Here is a 12,444-nt window from a genome sequence, read left to right as displayed (position 1 = left end):
TAAAACATTAAAACCTTTCTTCAAGTTTGTGAAGAGGCCTGACAAAACACTTCTGAATTATTTATAAGTGTGTGGAACAGTAGAGAAGACAAATGTAAATTTCGCTTATATCATTTTGTTGTTAAATTTGCAAACGTATCTTTTTTTCTGAATACTGTGATGTGAAAATATAAGGAAAGGAACACATTCAATGAGCTTTCAGAGTAAACAAAACCATGATACATATGTTTTAATTAAGTATAGAAATTGTACAATTTTGGAAGTTTCAATAATCTTCGACTTAGAGAGAAGCTTGGGTAGATTTTGACAATGCTTTCAGGTCCAAAAGGCATTTGGAAATGTTCTCCTTCTCCTATAATACAGAAAAGAAATTAACATTTTAGTTTAAAGAACCTACAGAAAATATTCAAGATCTGAAAAAGGTTAGCTTACTGCAGCTTTATGATTCTACACAATTACAAATCACATGCCATTAATTGTACATACACTTTAAAAACACTTAGTCTTGACTGAAATTATGAATTTAAAATCAAGAATGAGATTGCATTTGACCTTTCAAAAAATCAGTATTTAAAAAAATTATCTACCGATCCAATATTTAACTACACAAAAAATAAGAACACACATGGTTCTTTATTTAAGTATTTAGGTCCATTAAGGAAAAATGTAACACAGAGAATCTAAATTGATATCATGAAAAATATTTGACTCTTAACAAATCCTCTCAATCAAAAATTCTGCTATCTTAGAATGTAGAGATACAAGATTTATGAAGACTACCATAGACCAATTTCCCTGTATTTAGAAGTAATCTTTTCAGCATGGGCTGATATGAGAAAAGATAAGACAATTTTATGAGGGAAAAGGGTGCTATATTTTCACAGGTTTTTTTCATTTTAAAGTAAGGAGAAAGAAAGAGATGAGAGAGGGAGGAAGAGAGTGTGAGAGAGGAAGAAAGCAAGAGAGAGAAAGAAAGAAAGAAAGATGAGAAAGGAAGGAAGAGAGTGAGAGAGAGGAAGAGAGAGAGAGAAGAGTGGAAGGAAGAGAGAGAGAAATGATAGAAAAAAGGGGAGAAAAAAAGAGAAATCAGAAAATGATTGAGGCGGAGAATGACAGGAAAGAGATAGAAACAGAGAGAGAAGTGACTCTTGATTTAAAACATATGGTAAAAGCAGTTAAATAATAACAGAGAAAGAAACCCAGCCCTCACCTGTTTTTATTAATAGTTTTGCTGGTTGTTTTAGTTTTAATAGTAATAGATTTGGGGTTTTTTTAATTATTAATTTCTTTTAATAAAAAAAAAGATTTATTATTTATTTATTTATTTATTTATACATACATACATACATACATACATACATACATACATACTTCTATGCCGCCCAGTCCCAAAGGGACTGTTGCTCAGGCACTATACTTTTCCGCCCACACCGAAAAAAAATTAGAGGGAACATTGGTAGATACTATTAATTTAAGCCAATATTTATTAAATTATTTCCATATATATTTGGAGATCAATGAACAACCTGAAACTTTATGAAGAGGTTGTTGAGCTGAAGAGTACAAGTCCAGCATATATTCTGAAAACCTCTTCTAAAACCTTTTTCAAAGAATATACAGCATTAAAAATATGTATTACATATATATACACCATAGACTATGAAGCAACACATTACACATGAACATAAATAGATTTTGATTAAAATGGTTGATCAACAAAATGCAGAAGAGAAAATCAATTAATTGAAACATTAATTCTTAAATCTAGAAGGTGCATCTATCACCCAATTTAATGGATATATATTTTCATTATGGAGTAAAACAAGGGAAAGCTAGTGGCTTTTCCAGCAGTAAAATGGCCACAAACCATCTGTAAAGGAATATTTGCCAAGTACCTGTTGGACTGTAACACTTTGCCAAACGCCTTGTTCTATCCAGTTGATCATATGATCTCGTTCCATTTGCCGCTTGAGCTGCTGTAATGCGACTTGATAGTCCAGCCTCTTCTTCACCTCATTGGATGCAGTAAGAAGTCTTTCTCTATAGTTTGTCTCCAAGATCATAGCAATATTGTTCTAGAATCACAAGAAAACATGAGACTCATTATTTTGATTACAATATGTATGTGATATATTCCATGTTCGAAATTAAGCACAAAACGTAGACATGCATAAAAAGCAACAAATTCAACCAATCTTAAAATAATCCATATTCCAAAAGCAAGATATAAATGAAAAGTTTAAACATTTGCTATAGAATAGGGACCTTGGAGATCTTCCAGTCCAACCCCCTGCTTATGCAGGAAACCCTACACCACTTCAGACAAATGGTTATCTAATCTCTTTTTAAAAACTTCCAGAGTTAAAGCATTTACAACTTTTGGAGACAAGTTGCTTCACTGATTAATTGTTCTATTAGGAAATTTCTCCTTAGTTCTAAATAGCTTCTCTCCTTGGTTAGTTTCCACTAGTTTTGTTCCTACTGGTTCGGACCGGTTCTATAGAACCATTGGTAACTGGCAGTGACCCAGGCCTACTTCGTCCGAGCTGGTTCTCTCAGTGTCGTGTCACCATTTTTTTTTTGCTTCTGCGCAAACACAGAAGCTATTTTAGTTATATGTATGCATGTGTGTGCAGATTGCGCAGTGCCCACCCACACAGTGAGCCCCTGAGTAAACTGGCAGTAGAAGAATCCGGAACCCACTCCTGGTTTCCACCCATTGCTTCTTGTCCTGCCCTCAGGTGCTTTGGAGGATAGTTTGACTCCCTCTTTTTGTGGCAGCCTCTGAGATATCAGATCACTGCTGTCATGTCACCCCTAGTACTTCTTTTCATAAGACTAGACATACCTAGTTGCAGCAACCGTTCTTTGTTTTACCCACCAGTCCCCTAATCATCTTTGTTGGTCTTCTAGAGCTATTTTTTTGCAGATTTTTATTTCTGACATCTCTATTCTTTGTCTTCTTGTGTCTTTTTTTTATTCTTCATTCGGTCTTCCTGCTGGCCAGTTTGGGCTTTCCAGTACTTAATAAGCCTTCCTGGCAGATTCAGCTTCAGTGTACCTTACTCACTATCCTTCAGATGTTCTTCCAATACTACTACCACCACCGCCACTACTACTACTACGACTACATCACCATCACTACCACCACCACTATCATTTGATATATACATACATACATACATACATACATGTTGTGGTTGTGGTTGTTATTGTGGTTTGTCACACAGCCAGCTAGATATTCAGACTGGATTTGGTCATTCTGTCTATTTATCAAGTCTTTTCCAAGGACCCAGATAGGCAGTTCTGGATGTTTCATGGTATTGCAGCTGTTCCTTTAAAAGCTGTCTTTTGCAACTGACTGATTGTGGATTTGTCAATGTCAATAGTGTCAAAATGTTGCTGCATTTGTTTTGGAACTGCACCCAAGGCCCCTATTACTAGTGGTACTATCTTGGTTTGTTTTTGCCAAGTTGTTCTATTCCTTTTTGCAGGGCTTTGTATTTTGTAATTTTCTACAGTTTTCTCTTCTACTTTGCTACCTCCAGGTACTGTCACATCCACTATCCACACTCCTCTCCCAATACAATTAAATCTCTGTGTTACCATGTTTTCCCCAAAATAAGACCTCCTCTGAAAATACAATTTCCTCTGGTTAAGATTAGGGAGACAGAGTTGGAAATCAGTTAAGACGGCCAGAGGAGCCCCGCCTTGCTTCACATACCTCAAAATAACAAGACCTCCCCGAAAATAAGACCAAGCACTTATTTCAGGGTTCAAAAAATATGAGACAGGATCTTATTTTAGAGGAAACATGATATGTAGCATGTACTTGTCTGTTTTAATTCTAAAGTGCCAGAACAATTTAAGAAGTGGTGTTACCAGTTCTTGCTTGCAGACAATTGATATTTTTTCAGATCTTCTAATGTACCATTGTCGTCATGCTTTGTGCAATTGACTTATGGTAAACTAGTCTATATTAATGGTGTTCAAATGGTGTTCAAGTTGTTTATTACTATTTAGGATTTAGTCTTCAATTTAATTGGTAAAAACGAAGCAGTTCAAGTTCTAATCAAGGATCTAATAGCTGTTCAGGTAGCGTCTGAGTATATAGGCAGATCCAAGTAGGGTGGTGTTGGTGGAGGTTTTGTTTTGTTTTTTTGCAAAGTTGCAATATTCAGCTCTAATAAGTTAAAAATATCCATCTAGGCAGCCCTTTGGGTATTGCTCTAAGGACTCCTACTATTGGTACAACCATTGATTTCTTCTCCATAATCGCTCAACCTCAATTTGGAAATCACAATATTTTCTCCATAATTCGTGCATCACCTGATATTGCAATATCAATGAATCAGACTGTGAATGAATATGTGGTTGAAACATAAATATGTTCATGCATACAGATTAAAAGGAAGGAATATAAATAAAAGAGGATAGTTGATTTAATTATTTATAATTAAATTAAATTTATGGTTTGGACAAGAAAAATCTTTGTAAGACTTGTTTCCAAGCAATTTTTAGAACTGTCCCATTTCCTACTTTACCCGCTTGACATCAAAGACATAGTGGCGACCCTCAACCCTCCATTGCTCTTTCTTCTCGTCCTGAATTGCCTCTTCGCATCCATTTATTAAAGCAGTTTTATAGTCCTCGTAATAAGCAAGTTCTTCCTAAAATGGGAAAAGTATGAGCCAGTTTAATACTAAAAGAAATCAAAATGTTCAGTCTTTTGCTACATGGCAATTTTATCTTAATACAATACTATTGGCAAAAGAAAATATAATTATTACTCTGGGAAAAAAATGAAATTAGAGATAAATGTTGACAAACACTAGCAATTTAGTGTTCTGAGTCTTCGGAGAAGGGCAGCATACAAGTCTAATAAATAACAATAACAACAATAACAACAACAACAACAATAATAATAATAATAATAATAATTTAACATCAAAGGCTGTATTCAGATTAAATTCTGGGTTAATTGTTAACAAGCAGAATACAGGTGGTCACAGCTCTCATTTATTCATTCTACCAGCAAGAATAGCCAAGTACATATAAATGGTTATGTTAGTTTTAACTATTTAGATTAAAAATTAGAATAATTGACTTATTTTTTTCATTTTATGAGGCAAACACGGTAGACTTCTGAGTTAATATAATATTGAATAATACAGGAGACAGTATTACCTCTCCCATTAGCTAAACAGCAAACAAGAATACTGGTTGCTTATAATTAAATAGCTAATTATATCAGTTTTCATTTATTTTTCTCTACTTGAACAAATAAGCAATAAGATAGTAACACTCCAATGGAATCTCTTAACTCTGGAGAACAATTCTAGTAAACATACACACACATAGAATATTCAGGTACATTAAATTTTTATTGGGTAGCTTTATCACCTCCTTGAAAATCTTGACATTTTACCAATAAAACTATGATGGTGTTGAAGAAACAGTAGTTACAACCTGTCTTTGAAGTGTCATGTGATCAAAATGAGCACTAGGCAACCAGTTTGCATTTTCATCATAGCACCCACAGTCATCTTCTCCCGCCATGTGAGAAGCACCTATGCTTTAATTTCACCACTCATCTATCTCTCCCCAATTTCTGCCCATTTGGACACCTTGCACTCATAACATACTGTGCCATTGTCACCCCAGCTGACTTTAATCATCTTCTTCCTCCCACTGCTGGTCTGGGATCCATGTGTTTTGCAAGGATGCATCCCTGGGTATGTGTGGCAAGATGACACAACCTCGTCTGCCAATCGGCCAGCCATTTCTATCTCTCTCCCCACACACATCTCTGATCTTTCATCCACCCTAGACTCTGCCACTCGTATTCTGAGCTGACCTTGACCCTTCTTTCTCCTCCAGCTCATCCGGAATCTAGTCACTGAATGAGGATGCGGTCCAAGGATATGTACTGTGAGCATGGCAGAGCAGCAGAATCTTATGTGCCAAAAAAGGTTTGCCAGACCCAGCTGGGAATAGGTAAAGTGGCATTTGTGAGCAGGGGATCCCCTTCACCAGCAGGACAGGCTGCAACCTCCATTGCCAAGCAAAACAGGAGATCCTTGGGCAAAGGTTGCGATTGTGCAGGAGGTCCTGTTCAGGATGGCACTAGAACCGGAGGAAGTAGAGGTTTGAGGGCTTTCCAAAGGCACAAAAAACGTTCTCCAGATTTTTTTGCTTATAAAGAACCAACCTGTGAGCTTCAGTGAGGGATGGACATGAATCCAAAGAGGTTACCTACATACCCTGTGCTCACTCACTCCAGCATTACTCTTGCAAAGGGCCAGCAGCTTTCAATGCATGCTGTGGAGTATATGCTGAAAGCTAACATGTGGGCTTTAGCAAGGGGTAGAGATGAGACCAGTATCAAACAAGTCTACTCACTTCCTACTGTTCCACCACATTGAATAGTACCTTCCCCCTGTGCAGTCACCATCTTTGTCAGGGGAACCACCTCTGCCTCTCCTGCCCACCCATCCAGCCACAAAGTATGCTTTGTTTTGCTGGTATAATTCACTGCAGACTTCACAACCTGAGGGCTTATTCCTTGTGTTGCAAAATGGGGCTCCTCAACTCACTCTACTGCTCATCTGCCAGCTTTGTCTTCCTACCCCTTTAACCCAGTCTGGCAAGATTGCTTCAGCAGAGAAATCGCTGATGCACTACCAGGACTATGTCCTCTCCCAGCACCTGGATTCCAGGCCAGCACTGAGAGGAAAAGAATGATGAAAGTCAACTGGAACAGTGAAGGTGGCAGTAGAGTACAGTCAGTCAAGAGGCAAGCAGGGAGAGGTGAAGCAGAGGAGGTTCAAGCAGAACAGGAGAAGAATGAAGTCCTTGTCTAACAACCACACATTTGTGGCCTAATGACTGCGATCTAGATTGCAAGGACTGCTATCACTAAGCAGTGCAGCCACATGATGGTTTGTTTAACATCTGTTGTTCTCAGTGATGCAAATTCCAGTTCCAGTTAGGGCTGCAATCCAAGGACTATCTGCAAGATGATTTTGAATAACATAAAAATTAGGATTGTGTCACAATCCTATACATGTTTATCTAGGAGGCAGCCTGGATGAAAATCATGGAATTAGTCTGTGTAAACACACATAGATTTTTGTCAAACTGTTTAGCCTTACAAATCTGGGTTTGCAGGGCTATACAAACCTGGATATTTGATAGGTTTTGGGAGGATGTTACTTTGGGTCTTTCCTTGATTGATATCATTTTTATTCTATTGTTTTTGTCTTTTTTGTTGCCATTAATGCATTGTATTTTCCTGTAAATGATTCACAACCAGCCTACAGCAAGTAGAAATCTTAGTAGTAAATAATTAAAATAGGAATTAGAAAGGCCAAGGTTAAATTGGGAGCTATTTATTACAATAACAGTGCTTGAAAATACCAAAAAGTATTCTGTATTCTAAAGATCACTTTAAAATGCTTTACATTGTGCAGGATATATTAAGTTATAATATTCCTGGGAATATAGAATAGAATAGAATTTTTAATTGGTCAAGTGTGACTGGACACACAAAGAATTTGTCTTGGTGTGTATGCGCTCAGTGTACATAAAAGAAAAGATACGTTCGTCAATAATCATTAGGTACAACACCTAATGATAGTTTGGGTACAAATAAGCAATCAAATCATATTAGGAACCAGTCAATATAATTCATAAGGATACAAGCAACAAAGTTATAGTCATGCAGTCATTAGTGGGGGGAGATGGGGGAAATACCCATTCAACAAAGTGTAATACAACTAAAGCACTATACTTACATCCATTTTTTTGTCAAGAGTAGCTGCTACAATAGGACCATACTTCTTAACTCCATAGATTAGCATACCCAAAATAACAATACCAGATATTGTTTCATGATTTATTACATAAATTTCCTTAGACAGGAAGTAGAGTGTCAGCCCAGTTGCAAGCATATATGGACCTAACAATAAGCAAAATATAGTATTATACAGAGGACGAGGCAAAAGCTATTGTTCTTGAGACAGGTCACGTAAACCTGAAAGAAGCAGTTCAAACCTTAATTTGTCTTTTTTTTCTTACAAAATTTTATTTATAGCAGTTAAACAAGTTTAATTAACATTCCTTTCAAAAATTAAAGTAATATTTCAGGGATTTTATCATTTAGCTACTTTCTCTAAATGCTACTACTTATAGGAATCAGTGTTGATTCCTGGTGACTGCCTGGGAAAGCCTCTGTAGTTTTCTTGGCAACATTTCAGAAGGGGTTTCCTATTGCTTGCTTCCTAGGAGTGCAAGAGTGTGAATATTTCAAGGTTATTTACTGTGCTTTTGCCTAAGGTAGGTTTAGACTATACAGATGCCCCATTTCTTAGCTTGGTACTAAATCACACCAAACTGCCTCTGTAATCCTGACAAAGTCACCTTTTCAACATGACAGAAGGGCTCTGCTATATTAACCTTGAAATGAGTTGATAAATGCACAGGCCTAACTACAAAAATACTAGTCAATTTTTAAAGAAAAATTACAGTACTGTTTCTCTCTCAGGACATCTAACCAGCCCACCAAGTCAGATTAGGTAGATGTGCCCCACCTTCCATCCCTTAATTATTGTCTTATAGTGGGACCTAGAAAACATTTCTTCTCCATTCCTGCTCCTGCCCTGTGGAACACCATTCACTCAGAAAGCCAGAAGGCCTTGGCATTTCTGCAAATATTGGAGTAGAACAAGGGTAAAACCCAGAAAGGTAGAATGCTGATATGTGGGAACATGTCACCCGAGACTGTCAATTTTTATTGTGATGATCTGACTATTTGTTAGCAGTAAATACATGCATTTAAAAATTCATTGCACAAGCCTGTATTTACTACATATACGTTTAAATGCACACTTTACAAATAAATTAATAATATTTATCATTTCACTGCCAGTAATTAGTATAATTAGAGTATCTCTCCATTAATGACAGCACATCAATATTCCCTAATGCATCTATAAAATACTTTGAAATACCAGAAATTAAGTGTATTAAATAAACCATAGAATAGTTTCAAAGGTATACCTGTGACTCCTGTTTTAGGATACAAAAATTGGAAAAATTCTTCAGGGATTATTCCATGGCGAACCTTTCCACCTTTCTCTGGAAGAGATGGCACCGGAGCCAAGTGTTTCTGACTTGTATGAAGTGATCTTGATGCATGAATTATGCTGCAATTTAAAAATTTAATAACTTTCTGAATAAATCCAATTATCTTAGTTAATATTGCTTTATTGACAATACTCAAAAGTACATGTATTATCTGGCTTTCTAATTTGCATAGAATAGTACATCATTCATTATTTGTTAGACATACTTTGTCATGGGAGAAGCCAGCATATTTCTCAAACATTTGTAGGTACACTGCACCTTGCCAGGTTATGCAGATATAAACATAACTTCCCAAAATCTTCAACCCCCAACTTAATTTTTGCAAAGGAAATACAATATTGGCATCATGTTCCATAATCAGGCAATAATTTTCAAGGGACATAAAATGCAAATAAAAAACCTTGCATATTGAATACTATGAATACACCCTCGATCTTAAGGAGAAACAAAAATGTTTCAAACATAAATGCATCATTAACACTATGTAAAGTCATGTCTGCACAAGAACATTTATTACAAAGACCATCTTTCCTATAGCTAATGGAAACCAGTATCCTCCCTTCACAGTGCATTTTTGAAAGCTGGATTACTGTACTTGTAGCCAGAGCAATTCACTACCCATTTCAACTCCACTGAACTACAGAAAAGCAGGTTTAGTTTCCCATATTTTGTGATAATAAATCTGCAGCAATGTGTAAACCCCAGTAAAGGTGGTCAAGTCGCTGACCAACCGCAGGGTTAATTGCAATTTCCTTAATTTCATTGAAGCCTTTCAATCAAAAGGCCTTTGCCATCCAAATGATGATGATGATATTCACATGGGATGTGTCTGTAGACATTCTCAGTCATCCAGGTCATGGTTGTCCCAAAGGTGCTTTTTTAGGATGCAACTGGACTTTACTACTGGATAGTAGTAGTTTGTATAAACATAAGTAAAAAGTCATGGTAAGAAAGGACAGGGACAGTAGGCACAGTGATATGTTTATTCATGCCCTTTACAGACCTCTTAGAAATGGAGAGATGTCAACTGTAGACAGTCCAAAGTTAAAGTTTTTTGGGGTTGGGGAAGAAACCAGTCAGGTAGTGCATTCCAGGCATTGATCACTCTATTGCTGAAGGTCGTATTTTCTGCAGCCGCATTTGGAGCAGATTACCTTTAGTTTGAATCTACTACGTGCTCCTTTATGGCTGCGGTTGAAGGTGAAGTAGTCATTAACATTAATTTGTTTTCTCTTTGAGGATGTTTCGCTTCTCACCCAAGAAGCTCCTTCATCTCCGACAGGATAGCAATGCTTCCATTACCCATTATCTTGTCAGAGCGGAAGAAGCTTTTTGGATGAGAAGCGAAACGTCCTCAAAAAAGAGAAAACAAGGAAGTCCAGTTGCCTTCTTGGAAAAGCACCTTTTGGGGGAGAAATGGCGCGTCGTTCACTTGAGGAAGGAACAAACCAGTACAGTATTCTTAACAGAGACGATGACCCAGATGCCCGACTGCCTTTCAAGGCTATCGGGCATCTCATTCCCTTTCCCTCTGTCCCAGTTATACTCACCCAGACGACAGGGAGGGGAGAGCCACCGAGCTCTTCAGGCCGGCTGGGGCTGCAGAGGGAGGGAGGGAGGGGGGAAACAGATTAGGTTACCATGCAAACCTTCCCGTCGCTTCGCGCCCTCTGGGCCACCCCATTCTCATTCACTCACCCAGGGCACGCAACGCCAACCGAGATAACATCCTGCCTTCCCCCCGCAACGCCCGACGTTCCCTGTGACCCCCCGGTCACAGCGCTAAAATGGCCGCCCCGGTCACCGGATTCTCGCGAGAAAACCGAACTCGCGCTGTGTCCTCTCAGCACCGTCTCCGACCTCAGGATCTCTGTCACCATAGAGCTATGCCAAGGCAACTGAGAGTGACTTAAAAAAGATTTTTTTTGGGGGGGGGGGGGATACCCGCGGAACTTTAAAAAAAAGTTCGATAGGGTTTAGTATTAGTACAGTATTAGTATTCGTAAATGCAGGACTGTTTCCCTGGTGCTGAAATATGATGCTCTTTTTCAAAGCTAGTACTAATGCTAAACTAAACAGTCCTACATTTAATAATACTAATACTGATCAGAATCATTTTTAACAATTGGAAAACTGACAAGTAGTTCATGTCATCCCCACAACTTAAATATATAATTGTGCTCATTTTTTCCAGGTTGGGGTTGAGATCAATTCAAGGCAAGTCAGTACCACTATTTGGTTTACTTATTTTTTTTTAATAAAACATATCTATCTCATTTTTCACCTTTAAAACAAATCTCCAAAATTGTTACCATCAAACCAAAATAAATGAGCAATTATGTCAAATAAAAACATTCCCTTACTGTTATGTGTGCATTGCATAGCTGAAGGTGAAATTTTATTTATGAACGCTTGGTAAAGTAATATGCTAGGAAGTCTTTCCAGGTATAGCTATTTAGAACCATATAGTAGGATTTCAGAATTCAACATTACAGCCATTTAAATCCATCTTTCGAAGTCTTACAACAATCATACCTGGTAAATTATCAGTTCAAATTACATTGATAGATGGGGGATGAATCTACAGACAGAATGCAGTTTTACATTTTCACTTAGACCAGGGTTTCCTAACCTTGGCAACTTGAAGATATTTGGACTTCAACTCCCAGAATTCCCCAGCATTTGCTGGCTGGGGAATTCTGGGAGTTGAAGTCCAAATATCTTCAAGTTGCCAAGGTTGGGAAACACTGACTTAGACCTTGGAGTTGGGGGACACCTGGCCTGCTAAGAATCTTGGAATAGTAGTTGATTAGTATAAGACAGTAGTGTAATACAGCTACAAAAAGGGAAGGGTTGCACTGTGATATTACATCTTTGAACATTTTGGCATGATGATTCCTAAAGTCCTAAAGTCCTGTTTTCCATCATTCCAAAGTATGGTTACAAAGCCATAAGTTTATATAAAGAAATATTAATAGGAATATTAAAATATGATTTATTTTAATAGCATTAATGCTCCATGATGTGCAGGCATGGTAGCCATCTGTTACTTTAATTTGTATTCCTGCACTGAGAAAAGGTTAAGCTTCATAACCTAAATCGCTACCACCATGCCTTGATTCTTCAATTAAAGTGTCTTCTATTTCAGTGGTCCTGAATCTAAGCAGCTTAACTTTAAATCTCAAAATTCCTTAGCCACCGTGAGCAATTTTCTCTAACCGGGAAATTCTGGGAGTTGGTCCACACAACTTAACTAATTGAGGTTAAGAAACATTGATCCCTATTGGTTCCTATTCT

General features: G+C 37.4%; 1 protein-coding gene across 1 annotated transcript; it reads right to left on the bottom strand.

The window, feature by feature from the left end:
* Window positions 1-214: 214 nt before the first annotated feature.
* On the bottom strand, window positions 215-11,034 carry ATP5PB (ATP synthase peripheral stalk-membrane subunit b). Its single transcript, XM_070745606.1, has 7 exons — window positions 10,846-11,034; window positions 10,698-10,746; window positions 9,061-9,206; window positions 7,797-7,960; window positions 4,545-4,670; window positions 1,896-2,075; window positions 215-352 (listed from the first exon to the last, which is right to left on the bottom strand). Exons 1-7 carry the CDS (start codon window positions 10,874-10,876, stop codon window positions 281-283), a joined length of 768 nt encoding a protein of 255 aa, XP_070601707.1. The 5' UTR covers window positions 10,877-11,034; the 3' UTR covers window positions 215-280.
* Window positions 11,035-12,444: the final 1,410 nt, after the last annotated feature.

This window comes from Erythrolamprus reginae, chromosome 3 (genome assembly GCF_031021105.1).
Source record: "Erythrolamprus reginae isolate rEryReg1 chromosome 3, rEryReg1.hap1, whole genome shotgun sequence".
In the NCBI taxonomy this organism is placed as follows: domain Eukaryota; kingdom Metazoa; phylum Chordata; class Lepidosauria; order Squamata; family Dipsadidae; genus Erythrolamprus; species Erythrolamprus reginae.
The sequence above is the reverse complement of the archived record's forward strand: the minus strand, read 5'-3'. Positions and strand labels throughout refer to the sequence as shown.